General features: G+C 37.4%; 1 protein-coding gene across 9 annotated transcripts in view; it reads right to left on the bottom strand.

Annotated features, from left to right (window-relative positions):
- The window catches only part of CTBP1 (C-terminal binding protein 1), a 247,417-nt gene that overhangs the window by 42,977 nt on the left and 189,082 nt on the right, over positions 1-15,358 (bottom strand). For 2 of the 9 annotated variants that reach the window (XM_052780721.1, XM_052780720.1), the window contains exon 2: positions 747-963. The exons of 5 other annotated variants lie outside the window; for them this stretch is intronic. In XM_052780721.1, the coding sequence (XP_052636681.1) occupies positions 747-753 (7 nt within the window). In that variant the 5' untranslated portion in view covers positions 754-963. Of the gene's footprint in view, positions 1-746; positions 964-2,467; positions 2,557-15,358 lie in introns of those variants that run through there. 2 more of the 9 variants (XM_052780716.1, XM_052780715.1) reach the window with 2 other exon arrangements.

Here is a 15,358-nt window from a genome sequence, read left to right as displayed (position 1 = left end):
AAGCTCCAAAGCACAGAAACAAAAGTCAGAAAAACAACTAGAAGGATAAACCCTCCCAGAGAGAATCTCAGACTTTAAGAGTCCCCAGAACTCAAATACATCCAGTGACCTTGACCACGAAAACCCTACAGACCTTCGCTTGCCAAAATCCTTTTTGAACTTCAGCATAGACTTCCTGTTGCACAATCTTTCTGCCTAAATGCCATATCACTGAATCGCAGACAATAACTCAACACTTAAGTAAACTTACAGTAACTTAATCACAGTGGCAGTCACTATTTAAAAGTTTACATTTGGAAAGACACAGTTTCACTATGAATCAGAATCCTTTGAACAAAAAACTACTTCTTCCACCATTTAGATATGCTCTGCCTGTTTCTTATCTAGAAATGTCATACTGCACCATGTGTTTGGCTTTGCAGCAGACCCTTGGAGTAGCAGGATAAAGCAATGTGTATTTAAGAGCAGTATTTTCCATGCCTGCATTAACAGTAATTCATGCAACTCGGTGCCAGGGAGGAATAACTGTAAACCGGTCAAAAGTGACATTCGACACCAAAAATGTGAAACTAATTAAAAAAAAAATAATAATTTCACTTAGCTGGCTTATTTAATAATATGGTATAGCATTTCACATAACACAGATAACAAAAATTGTACCATCCACCCCCACATCCTAGAACCGTTGTTATGGGAAAACAATCTCAGTTTATCCTAACTTGAGACTTTCAGGAACCCCTACCAACCTGACATTTCTTAATCTGAGCTTGATTTCCAGGGTCATGAATTCGATTTCTCAATGCTTTACAATCTTCAGTATTCTGAGGCAAAATAGCAGCCTGTCATTCGATCCTCATTTCCATGTCTTTAATTTTTCTTGCAGCCTCCTGTAATCTTGAACCAAAGCTTTTAAACTTCTTATCCACTGCAACCTCTGTAGCCTGGATGGTGTTCAAATTTTTACTAAAAATTAAACACAAACAATACATTAAAACAACATTAAGGGTCTGACTTGTGCTCACAGAAGCCAGGAAACTCAAAGTTAAAGCTTCTCACTGCATCTGTACCCTTCCCCCTTTCACTGCTGGCCTTCCACCACACCTGCTGTGCTGCCGCCGGCCATTAACATACCAGGGAAACCAGCGGACTGTTAAGACGCGCAGGGCAGCTTGCGCAGGACAGCAGGTGTATTGTAAATAGACGTACCTGGAACAGTCGGCACCACTCAGGCGGCAAACGTTTTGCCTAGGTGAGCAGGGATCTGAGGATAGTGTGTGATCTCCAATACCACTCGTTCTGGAGAGCCAAGCACTCCAGTGAGTACTGGAGATGGAGTGAGAAGCCTTAACTCTGAACTTGCTGGTTTTGTTAGGTATAAGTCAGGCCCTTAAGGTTATCTAAATGTATTTAAGGAAAAAAAAAAGTTTCCCATGACAGCTCTAATCCAGCTATTAGTTTGGGGTTTTTTTTTCCCTCCAATATGGAAATAATCTGGTGGTGAAGCTCTTGCCCCAGTAACGGCTACCGTGCCACTGACTGCTGGAATTTCTCTAAAATAGTACCAGGTACAATGGGCACACACACACAGACAAAGCAGTTGTCCATATGTAGCAGCTACTTGCCATGCGGCTAACAGAAGAGTGCCTTTTCAGAGCTGCAATCTGGACTAGCTGCTCTTAGAAAAAAAGTATCAAAACCTTATTCTAGCCCAGCTTTTATGGAAAAAAATCTTGGAAATTTAAAAAGCAGCTTTCAGCTGCAGAACCCAACAGGAGGCCAGCCCCATGCACAAGCATTTCAACTGATTGTGGGTCTTGCCAACAAGAAGATTAATGAATTTATCATCCAGCTTTGTAACCAAAACAGGAGAGGCAGGGTTGTGAATTATTACCTCCATACCTCTGGCAGCAGGGGAACTTACAAATTATCAGACCAACCTTAGCGCAAGATGTATTTTTTTAAACTGGAAAGAAGAAGAGCTACCTAAGCAGGCTGGTTTCCTCCCCACTCCCAAATCCTACCTGCACCTCCCTCCTGTCGCTCCTGAAACAAAGGTGCATCTTTGTGTGCTACACTCCAATGGGGAGAGTTGAAGCCGATATCATTAGGCATACTCACAACCGGAGGATAAGTTAGTTCTCCCTGACATACTCTAGGCTGTTATGATGTGTTCTAAACCTTTTGTAAAGCAACCTTTTATGTTACGAACTGACAGTAACTACGGTGATCGCGTTGCACAAGTAACATAGATCTCAAAGTAGGCTGTCACCGTTTGCTGACATTAGAAAAACATACCAAAATGCAACAAGGTAAGCTATTAAGATTAATGATTATTAACAATGTCATTTTCACATTTTTTCTGCCGCTAATTAATATAACATCATTAGGATCAGGAATGTATCAAATAAGGCACACATGTTAAAAGTAAAGGACATTGTCAGGTTTGTAGGCCCAAAATTTGACCTACCTTTCATTTTCTTAAATCTGTTTGCAAAGTCCATGTAATTCTTTAAATGTGTTTTTCTTTTTTCAAAACAAATGCTTCAATTCTTTTTTCTGAAAAATACATCAATGCCAAAAAGCATAACACTTATCAGTAACCCTATAATGACAAACCAATATGCACATGAAATGGAGGACAGCAGCCTGGCAAAGGAGAGTTTTCATTTTCACGTTTCTGGGGATGCTTACAAGTGCAAAGATTAAATGAGCAGGAAAACTCCCTTGACAATGTCCTTTTAAAAGAATTTGCCCTAGAAAACTTCCTTTATGCACTGTAAAACATCAAAGTGATTTAAGTTTTTAACAAAATGCAAACTACTGAAAAATCTAATCAATATTTACAAAAACAAGACCTGAAAATGACAGGTTGGACATTCAACTAATTTACAATCTTGCACATGTAACATGAGACTAATCCCCTGTGGCATTTACCTTTACTTTATATTCTTACCTAGGCTGTAAATTCGGTGAGAGCTGTCACTTATTTACCATAAGCCCTCAAAAAATTTACATATTTTTTAAAAATAAATGCTAATATTAATTCAAGTAAAGAACGAGTTGTCAAAACAAACAAAAAATATCCCACTCATAACACGAACATAGAAGCTGTTATGAATTAGATTTGCCAATATGCACTATTAAAATTCCTAGAAACGCCATACTTTAAAAAAATATTTTAAGGTTCCTGACACATCATGCATTTTTAAATATCGGACTTTGTTTTGTGCACCATGACCTCAAGTGACATTTAGATTCAAGGTAGAGCAAAACTCTAAAGGCAGTCAAGTAGAAATAAACTTTAAAATACAATGCAGGTACATGGATCAGTAAATGGATGCAAGAAAAAAAAAAAAAAAAAAAGAGTGCTTACCGGCCTTCGGTATTTTGATATTCAGCATATTTAGATGCTGAATATGCAACGTAAAAATCTCCTGATTCCACCAGAATCAGAGCCAACACCTTTTGCCACCAACTTCAATATGAGCAGAATGCAATCTCCCATGATCTGGGATGTGGGATTGCAGGGGGCAGAGGGGAGAATATTTTAAAACAAAGAACACCAACAAGAGGCACGTACAAAAAGGTGACAGCTACCCTCAGAAGCCTGAATTACTTAGCAGATTAAATTTAATTTCATTCTTTTCTCATTTAATGTTTCTAACTATGCTTCCTAAGGTTTTAGGAACCTGCTGCAAGTCTTATTGAAATGAATAGGAACAATCCCAAGTTGATTTTCAAAGGAACAAGATCTGGACTTCACATACATTCACACTCCACTTACATACAAGAGAAAACCAAGCATAAGCTTCACTTAAGGCATATGTGCAGTCTCTACAGGGCTCAGAGGTTAATTCTAAGCACGCCGAAACTTTACTGGAAGAGCACAGCTGATGAATACCGTTGCGGTCTATACTTTTTATTTACCCAAACTCAGTAAAAACAAGTCATCTTCCTTCTTTTCTTTTTAATTTGCAGGAGACCAAGAAAAATAAAAGTGGTTTCCGGCGCTGTGTTGACCCAATGATGTGCAGAGCAGTCACACCCACTTATATCCTCTTGCTAATTGCGAAGACTGAAATACACCCAGCCATTCTCCAGGACATTCACAGCTCATTCCCTTACACAAAATATATAACCAACACTACTGCTATACAATTACCACCCTGGTCCACAGTCTTCCACGGTATTCAGATTTATGCACACATCACATCATTATTTTACCACCTGTGAGAAATGAGCCTGGGTATCCAAGCAATTGCTACAGCACACAACACAAAGGCCTCAATGCAGAGTATTTTGAGACAACCACCTTATGTGTTTTTCCCTTTTGGTACAATTGAAACAAAATAAGTCAATGATTTCTATTTAGAAAATCCTACATTTCCCTGCTGTTACTGGAACCTGAGAGTCACGATTCCTCATTACTTTTCCATATTCATATAGCAAGTAAACTTGCCATTCTCAGCTAGTAGTCCGATAACTGTGAGGATATGGATTTCTGTTGTGTTTTTCAATAGTGATCCCTAACCAGTCTTTTTTAAACCTCCAGTAATTTTGCTGTTAGTTGTCTAACATCTGTTAGTATGCACACAAAATCCTAAATGCTTGTCAGGGTACAAAAAACCAAAGGTCTTGCAAGGCGCATCTTGAAAGCCTATGATCAGAAATAAAGTTCTGTTAAGGGGAAACAAAATAATCTGGCAACATTTTCTATTACTACACATGTACTTCAAACATCCACATGAAAACTGGAAATATTTCACATCTGTCAAAAAATTACTCAAATTACATATTCAGAGCATGCTATAACGATATGCCTTATCTTAACTAATACTTCTCAAAATAAGAGTGAAAACAATATGAATCACACCTATTTAACGTCAAATGAGCAAGCAGTAATAGCATAATGCGTTACTGTAAAATGTTTTAATTGTCTATCACCATTTAAAAAGCAAATCAAACGACAATATTCAGTAACAACTATATCAAGTACTAAAACAAGAAAGCGTAAGTATCAGCAATAAAACATACACAAAACACAACGTCGCAGAAGCACTGTTTTCAAGTAGCAGATACATGAAAGCAAACCCCAGAGAAAGGCAAAACATTTTAAAGGACTGAGCTTTCCCTGGATATCCAGCATTTCAGTTCTTGTCCACAGTAAATACTTCACTGTTTCAAGAATTTTTAGCTTTATTAAGTAATAAGTAAAGGAAGGGGGGGGGGGGGGGGGGGATAAATAAATCAGTGGTGCTGGAGCTGCCCTAGCTGAGTACACTCCCATTAATCCCAGCTTCAGAGAAATTCTGGCTAAGGCTGCCAACTTTTGCTACTTATCCCACGAGTTTTACAGTGACTGCAAAATGCCCCTGCCCGCACACTGTGGCGAAAACCACAAACTACTTGATAACTTACAGGAATCACCGCAGTGAAGCTCAGGACAGTACCTACAAATTAAGAATCAAAGAACTTGACAATTACAACACTCCAGCAGCCACATTTACCCATAACTAATTATGGACATCGATTTCCCAGTTACTGATGGGGCAGTGTCTCTATAATACAGACTGAATGCATGGATCAAGTCTGCATCAAAGGCATTCCCACAACGCACCATATGCTGGGTATACATCCACTTTCACCATCTCACAAGACAGTGACCATGGACTAGGCTGATAATGGCAACTCGGCAGGGGGGAACCCACCTTAACACACACCCAAACTCTAGTTTAAAATAAACTGAGCTTATATTTCAGCCCATAAACTTTATAGGTTGGTGGGTGTGACTTTAAAAAAAACAACAAAAAACCCCCCAGAAAACTCCTGCTGACAGGAACTGGAAAAACAATCTGCTTCAACAACTGTAATAGGAGCAGAATGATTAACTCCCCGAGCCATTCCAGTAACAATACAGATCATGCCAAGATTTACTAAAACACTTTCCACAGAAGAAGCAGTCCTGGAGATTCTGAGGACAATATTTAGGATACAGAACACAAGCCTACAGAACAGGTTGGCGAAACAGGGCTGTGCTACTGCCATATGAATTGAAGTACATCCATGGCCCTTATCCTTGCTCTTTTACCCATGTATTCGATATAAAAAAAGCACACAAGCACTGCTTTTTCTTTTTTAAATCATGTTATCAGAACTGGCATCTTGGCTGTGACTTTGATAAAAGCTGAAGAGCCATATAACATTAATTTAAAATGTAATACCCTCAAGGAACAACTCTTGATTTGCCTGCTGTAAAATATTATGTATTCGAACTATGAAGGAAAAATGAAGAAAACAGTTACTTTTTTTCTCTCCTCCAAAAATGTTTCTCCTACAGCAAGTTATTTTATTCCAGCAGGTTTGGGGTTTTTTTGGTTTTTTTAAACCACTGTCTGAGCTGTAAGTATGCTTTGGGAAAAAATACCACTTTTTAGCATTGTCAATACAACCACTTTCAGAGTATTAATTTCACATTATATTTTAAAGACACTGCGAAGGATTTATTACAGAATATAATTTCTGAATGTTGCCTGTCCTAATGACTACTCTCTGTGCTTCTTTTCCCATATTTTAGATGTTGTACAGGATGCTGTCTCAGAGAAAGAAACCCAATAACCCGAGCGGAGCCAACATCAAAGGCTTCCTTTATTCTGATCCCAAACGCTGAAAGCAATTTCTTTAACAGCACACCTGTACTTTGACCCAAGAACGTTAAAGTATTACCTGGGGCACTCCTTATTTTCCTTATCAAAAAGTCTGAGATAAGCAAGTGTGGGGCCTTGGATAATAAAATTAGTTTCACAGGGTTTAATTTTTTTTTTTTTTTTAAGGTCAGCAGAACACAGTCAAATGACACTAAAAATAACAGTACAGGAGTATTTTACATATTGAACACTGAGCTCTCCACTTTCCTTGTAACTTAACTTTTTGGTTTTTTATGTTGGGAAAGCATCTAATGTGATTCACCATTCTCTCAGCTGAACATCATGGTGCTATACATGTCAGCAATCCTTACAGTGGAAAAAAAAAACCAAAACCCAGACTTTTAAGACTAGCATAATTCGAAAGGGATAATTCAACAGAGTATTAAGGTTTCTGGTAAACGAGGATAATAAAACTCCCTTTTGAGTTACACTCCATTATGTTCTTCTGAAAAACCAAAGCAACTCTGACAAATACTGAACCAGTGCAAAGGGCTCCTTAAAGCTCTTTTTTCTCTCTCTCCCTTTTCAGTTCCTCCCACAGCCACTGACCTCTGCTGTTCTCTGTCAATATTAAGAAAATGGTTGATGATGATTACAAACTAGAGAACAGTTTTGTAAAAATGAGAAAGTCTGGAGCATACTGAAATCAAAGTCCTGCACCTCCCATCCAGGGTCCTCTGCAGTCAAACCAAGCTTAAATAAATAGGATTTTCTGAAAAGATGTTCATTTTGAAGGTAAGCAAACAGGATGTATAAAAATGACAAGCTCACTGAGAACGGGCCAGTAACAACAGTTGAAGTGCCAAATAAAACAGGCAGTTTAAGGCAAAAGCTGGGTTTATATTATCATGTTACATTTAATCATAATATAATAAAAGTGTATGATGTAAGAGAGCTGTTCTATTGAGCTTTTCTTCAAGTAGAGCTTTGAGTTTCAATTACAAAGGCTCTGGTCCCAGTATTACAGTTAAGGCTGTACTGAAAAACACAGTTAAAATCAGGAGTTATTCCCATGACTTGATGAGAGAAGCAAAGTATTTCTTCCCACACATACCACATACTAAAGGGGTTTAGAGAAGGTTTTTGAACGCTTTGTTTCCACTGAACTGGTGAAAAGTCAGAAGTGTTTAAAAATGACCCATATTTGCATTTTTTCACTAGGCTTTATAATGTTTCTTTTAGTCTCTGTAGTTTAACCACTTTCAGCTTGAAAATGGTCTATTCACATGCATAAAAATGCTTTGTCTACTTTGTCACAAATCATGTCCTATCTCTGTAAATTGCATAAAACATTTATTTGTGCTAAAAACATCAGTTGCAAGAAAGTATTATAAAAGGAATTATTGACTCCATTATTAAGAGTTACAAAATCTTAAGGCAAAGGGCTACCCTTCATTCTTCACACAGGTAACATTTCTTAACAGGTTATCCCTCCAACTGTATATTCTTGGTTTGATTGAGCACTGTATTTTGGAAAATGAATTCACTATTACATTTCTCAGCAAATGAAGTTAAGATGTCAGTTTGTAGTTTTATTCTAGCCTTTTCCATGTATGCTTTATCTTAAAAAAACAAACTTGTTACAGCTCCTGTGTCCCCCGATCTGCAGGCAGAGACATTTACAAAATCTGCCCACGGCACATATGTGCGTCACACAAATGTCATCTCCCCCTCTCACAGTGACAGCCTCAGACTTCTGCAGCGTTACAGTTTGTGAAAAACGGACAGTTATAAAAAACGGACCCCAGCAACTTCCTTTCAAAACAAAATATAGATTGACAACAGATTGAGAAGCAATTTGAATGGAAACCAGACCAATGTATTAGATGCAGTAAAGAATTTCCAAAATAAGAAACCTTACTCTATGGGTTTTCTACATTTTCTGAAACTAGAAACAGGAGGGATGTCAGTAGCAGGATAAACAGCAGCGTGCTGAAAGCCATGCAGGAGCATTATATCTCTAAAAGCAGACAGTCACAGGAAAAAATCAAATGACTTGGAATTTTATCATCCAAAGATAATCAAAGGATCATCAACTTCATGCAAATAAACACAAAGCATACCTTGAAACTAATTCTGTTGTTCAGAAAATGGACACGGCATAGAGAAAGATACTGGAAAGCAAGTCTAACTGCTTCCTGCTGGCTGTAATTTCTGAAAAAATGGGAGGAAATGACAGCTTAGTGCTTGCCCAGTGCAAGACAACAGCTATCAGATAACTCCCAGAAACCAAGAAAGCATTATGACTATTTTCCAGAGTGTCATGGAAGCTAATCCTTGCTCTTGAGATCGAGAAACAACAACAGAGCAACAGGTCTTCATAACACATTATTCTCCCTATTTTATGGATGTAAAGCAAACCAAATTAGTGCAAGTGTTCAACTTTCAGAGGAAATTGTAGCTCTTGCAATATTTTCTTCAGATCAACCTTTTCATTCTTTCTACCCCTCCTGGGTCAGGACTGTCATCCCAGTGACAAAAGGAAGAGAAGAAATGAGTTCTGAGAATAGCAGATGAAATCTGGAAAATAACTCTCTGTAGTGAGAATTCTACATCCATGAGTAGCCCAGAGGGTCATTTATTAGGTCTGCACTGTAAACCAGATTAAAATAAGGTACATACAAATAGTGAATAAGCTGGTGCTGGTCAAAGAGCTAGAGTGCTTTAAGAGGCAACTCCACCTGTGTGTTCTCATATTTTTGGAAAAATAATTAATTAGCATTATTTCTTAAAAGTCTACACCACTACAATACATTGTGAAATGTGACCCTAGGCGGCTTTTCTGAGGTGCTACTCAAAGTTAAGAACACTGGTAGCATCCAGGCTTCCCACCAGTATTCTCATCAGAAAGCTCCTTTCCAAGTTTTGAATCCTAGTGACTATAAAATTACCTTGCAGCAAGTTGCAACAGATCAACTTCTTAACAAAATATCATTAAGACACTTTTTATTGCATTATTACCTTGCAGACAAATAACTTTGTTGTTTTCTAACTTTATACAATGCCTACCACAATCTCACAGCAGCCAAATGACTTGCAAAACGAACTGAGTTACTGAAAACTGCACAGCTAATAAAAGTTTTAGTCTTTTTTTTCCTTTAAGGATATAAAATTCTTCCAGTGACATTCTGACACCTATGTTTTCATCCATTTCTTTTCATACTCGTTCTATAGGTACTTTCCAGAACACTTAGATAAAATACTCAACTTAAGCAGTACTAAATATTCCTTAAAGCATGTTAACTACTTCATATAAAGATAATTAAACTTTATGTCAAAAATATTTAAAGAACAACACGATTAGTAGCTTAATTCTCTGAGAGGTCTGGCAAGCACCCACAGCAGAATATGTGAGAGCTCCGCAACAGAAAGGAAACCTTTGATTTCAATGAGTACTGTACCCAACCTGTGGACAAATGAATTTGAGAAAGACGCTCTCTTCCAACACTGTAGGAGAGCAGGGATCATGCAACAGCAAGTACACTTAACTTACTCACTTTGTCCTGAATTTTGGGGGCCACCTTATCACAAAACAACACAACTGGCAAATGCTGTGTGAACTGCTGTTTACCATCGGTCAGAACTAAGGAGTTTTTGAGTGCTGCAGGACACCAACCACAGACAACAATCTGGTTAAAGAATTAAAACTATGTAGAAAAAGGCTATGCTGATTACTGAAAATTTAGTTCCAGAAAGAACATGAAAGAAGAGATCAATCTAAACCAGAAAAGTTACAATTCAGTTTGGGGATTAAGTCAATTATAGTGGATTTTTTTTCCCCCCAACATGGTTCTCACTGCTGCCCTTCCTGGACTAGGAGTGCCATTAGGCACTTCAGGGAACGATGGGGAGGAAAAGAAAGTAGTTTACAACAGCCACAGAAGTGCATCTTGTCTCCAGTTACTCTGACAAGCACATTGAGATGATAAGAGGGTGGCATCCATTTATTTTTCACTATTCTCTGTTAACAGACCCATTTGTTTATGAGAGAATGGAGGGGGTGGGGAGAGGGGAGAAATGGTTTTATTCTGTGTGTATGATGAGATACTGTCACACAGGAAGTGGCACGGCCTAACTTCTTTTCACAGCTGCATCATGGTTAGTAAAAATCTGATCTGTAAGCTGTTGAAAGCAAGACAAAAAGCCCTCATCTTCTGTACTAAACTCTCAACCTCCGAGAAAACCACTTGCAACTAACTACGAGGAGGCTCTGAACAGTTTCGGTAGAAGAGTTTGGTATGAAGCAAACCATTTCTTTTTCCACTGAAGTTATTTAAAGACAATATTAAATGTGAAAACATGGGGTTTACACCTATAGGGTTTTCTTTGTTTTGCTTTCTGTTTTTTTTTTTTTAAACTGTCCAGAGGGAATGAGCCACATGGTTGCTGAGTAATACCATGAAATTCATAAAATAGGACTAGTGGCATGAACAATGTATTCCTGATCTGCAGATCTGTAGTTCTTTCACTGAGATTTGTCAAATCCTGCATAGACTTACGCTTTTTAAATTCAACCGTGTGTACTTAACTTAGGGAATAAAGAAAAAGCAGTGCAGCAATACACTCAAATAGGCCAGATGAACTGTTTATTGAATATGTAAAAGGGAGTTATGAGCAGTATCAAGTGAATTTGTTTGTTTTGCATGCTCCCTATGAAATGCTTAGTGAAACAAAGTGTTTGAAGTCTGGAACGGGATGGAGAAGTATGAGCCAAAGTAAATTAATTCAAACCTTATTTTTATTCTGCATATCCAATCTGTATAAAGCTCTTCAGACAACGGTCTGTAGCTATTAGGAATTAGAATGAGATTGAATCTCATCTTAAAGAACCTGAAAGCAACTACACCGAGAGCAGACAGTCTGCACCCGCTTATAGCAGGGCTTAAATTAGATATCTAGTTATCTATACTTAAAATAGTATGTATTCAGATACAGTTTCAAATTTCTATAAAAGTGAACAAACACTAATAGTCTAACTATTCTTCATGATGAAGACGTGTAATAATGCTACTTGTTTTTCTCCAAGCAGCAGTTGCTACAGCATACCATCATGTCACCATGAATACTGCTGCAGTAAGTATAAAAACGTCTAGAAGTTCACTTCTGCCAGTATTGAGGTATTTCAGAAACTGCAAACTCCACTAAGTCACAAATACCAATGAAAGTATTCCCCCACTTCTGTCAGTACTGATCAAATCTCTAACATTTTCAAGTGAAATTCAGCAAATCCCTACAAGAAAAAAGGGCGCTCTTCAAATAAAAAAAAGGAACTGTAACATCAATAAATACATTAATAAAAAAGAAATTGAGTGGTGTGACTTTCCATTATTGAAAAGTGTTACATACTTTCTGGGCTTAAACTAAGATTCAGTGTTAGTCTTTGTTTCACTAATTCTGTCGAGTTATAAGTATAAAAATAATTTTTATACAAAGTACTGTCGTCTTAATACAGTGTATACGATGCAGCGAAGTACTATCCTCCCCCCCACTGCTTTACAACAAGAGTACATTTTCCCCTCTAAGACAGAAGGAAAGATAATTTACATTGCATCAGAAAGCATGCAAGTATTAATGATGGGGAATGATGAAGAACGTAAATGGTTTCCATTTTCACATTCAAAAACAAGTACCTGCAAATTAATGCTAAAAGCAACTGGCCTATAAAGGAGCCATGTTTCCATGCCAACTGATCACAGAAATACATATAATTCAACAAAAAATGAATAACCTGCAAAACAAGAAAATAAAAAGAAAGCAGAAGTGCTGGAAATCAAGATCCTGACCATAACCAACTATTTTACAAGAACAGGAAAGAACACAACAAAGGATGCAATTTAAGATGCGAATGGTATACAGCTAATGGCACTTCATCATTACAATACTTCTAAAAGCTGTCATTCTCTAGTCGGCAAGAAAAACAGGATACAGAACACCTCTATTAAGAAGGAGGGAACATTCGTACAATAGTAGCAATTCTTATGGAGGTTTCACAGTTGGTAGACATGAAAGCACAAGTTACTATTCAGTGCACATCTTTCATTAGGATTTTATTTTTTGTCTTTAACTAAGAAGGTCTTGCTTTGCTCCTGATTCACACCGAGTTGTACTAGCGTTCTGCAATCTGTCAGCAGAGTTGCTTGCAGAGTAAGGTAGCCCGCTATTTGAGTGTTAGTTGCAAAATCAAGCGCATTAGGAATGAGCAGATATATATCTGCACACAAGTGGCTCACGTAATGTGCATATCTATATGTGATGTAATTAAAATTTTGTATGTGTATGAGCGATTTCAACTTCACAGCTGATAAAAAGATACCACTTTGTGTACTACAGTGAAAAAATAAGTTAGAAGTTGATACACAAAATCATGGCATATACGTTCCACACATATATGTATTTGTATGTGGAAAAAATAGACTCATTTCAAGCAAGGAAGCTTAGAAATATTGAATAGAAAAGAATGCTACAGACCTAAATATAGCTGGTTCCACGATACTGACATTTACATGCAATAAAACCAGCAGTTAGAGTATTTGTTCTTTAAAACCTAGAGAACTAAATAATCTCCCAACTAAAAGCTCCATAAAACCTGTGTTCTAAATGAATACAAACTGAAGACAGGACAATAAATTTCTGTTTCTTAATACGTCTTTATTTTATCAAATAAGCAACAGTGCTTTTCCTCCTATTTAGTTCTTGAAAACATATTAAAAGTCATTAGAGGTTTAAAACAAATGAAAAATTATGGTCACAGAACTGGAAGTTGGAAATCCCACCATTAATGCATTTCAGTGCATTTGAGTTTTATTATTTTGCTGCATTCTGCATGAACAGAGAACAGAAAATTACAAGTGCCCGTACCCATCCTACTGACTTCACATTTATGTAAACATACTGATTACATGACGATGGGCCTACGCACTGCATGGAAAAATGCAAAGTTTACATAAAATGATTTTTAGGTTCATTTACTAGCTTCAGTCTGCGTAGGGACCTCTGACATCAGTGGATGAAAGGGAGTAAGTGTATGGCCATGTTCCAGCTTATCCAGATAGCATGAAAGATTAAGGGTTTCACCAGACTTTCTTCCTCTGTCAATTCAGAATTCACTAAGAACTGAATTTTTAGATGTGACAGTTGTTTGCTGCCCTTTTAAACAAGCATCAATAACAAAACCCATGCATTTTCTAGGAAAAGCTTTGCCATTTAAAGGCAAAAAAAAAATATTCTGGTAGAAAAGACCTAAGCTGAAAAGCTCTTCAGTCACTAAAATGATTTTTTAATAAGAACAGTGTTTATATCACAGCCCAAGAAAACTGTAAACATTAGCATCTCTGAAATTCTTGATGCTTCTCGCTACCTTTCCCCAATCTTTAGGTAAAGTTGGCCACACCTAACTGACCCAGCATTACTGCAGTTTTTGTAGAAGCTGAAAAATGATACTTCATCTGGGTGGAGAGGCCACGATTTCTGCAAGAGTTCTTCATGTATAAACTACTACTTTGAGGCAGTACACACTAAATTCTTGTTTGGGAGCCTCAAAAAAAAAAAAATTTTTAAATATCTACACATATACTTCAGATACACTGAATAGTCCCAATCGATAAAACTCTATGTAGAAGTTACGCACTTTGTGATAACCTTTGCAGTATGCAAAACTGTTCAGCAGCTCTTAAAGTACAAAGATACGAATTCTGATGGGGAAAAATGTATTTTAATAAATTCCTACCAATCTTTAGTATTATAAAAATTACCCCTACTCAGAACAGCAGCAGCAACTGAAAGCTGTCAGCCAGCCACAAAGCAGACAGTACCTGCACACCCAGCTCCACACTTCCCTGACAGTTTATTCCTGCTATGATTTGGAAGGACCAGGAGTGGCAAAGCTGAGTAAGACAGAAGGTCAGTTCAGCTTCTCAGACCTTCACCTCTTTTCATCTATTGTCAAATAGACTCTACTGTTCTACAAACACCTTTCTACTTTTTGGAAGCTTCTGAAAGTTAGTTTTATACTAGCTACATCATTTCACTACCACGTATGAAATCATCCGTAGAGTGCATTGATTTTTCATACAGCACTGCCTTGGGCAAGATCCTAAATGGTAACAGAGCAGAAGACTCCATGTTATTTAAATATAAACAGGAGAACAATAATGAAATAAAAAAAAAAAAAAAAAAATCATTGTCAACAGAACAACAACTGGGAGGGCAAACAGCAACAATTCCATGTTCAGCAACACTTCTCCCATAGCCTTGGCCAGCACAGTCTGTTTATATAAATGAAAGAAAGAATGCTGCCCTGAACTTGCCCATTATCCCACAGAAAAGGTATTGTGGGAATGTTAACTTTCACCTGGCTGACTTCCAGATGCCGGCAGGAAAAGACGCCCTTTTAAAATTTTAGCCAACTTAAGAATACTCCACATTTTTCACATTTTCCAATTATTCCAAGTTATGTATAAACTAACATAGACCTTGAACTAAATCCATATAAAATGGACATAAGATGATCAACTACTCTGCAAAAGAATGAATCAAGGGGTCTTGCATCCAAACCAAACAGCCAGTATCATATTTCACAAACCATGAGAGCTTTTGAAAAAGCCAGTGCATTTCTAGAATAGCAGAAATGTTTGCAATGTCCGTAAGAGCACTTA

This window comes from Harpia harpyja, chromosome 2, assembly GCF_026419915.1.
Source record: "Harpia harpyja isolate bHarHar1 chromosome 2, bHarHar1 primary haplotype, whole genome shotgun sequence".
Classification (NCBI taxonomy): Eukaryota; Metazoa; Chordata; class Aves; order Accipitriformes; family Accipitridae; genus Harpia; species Harpia harpyja.
The sequence above is the reverse complement of the archived record's forward strand: the minus strand, read 5'-3'. Positions and strand labels throughout refer to the sequence as shown.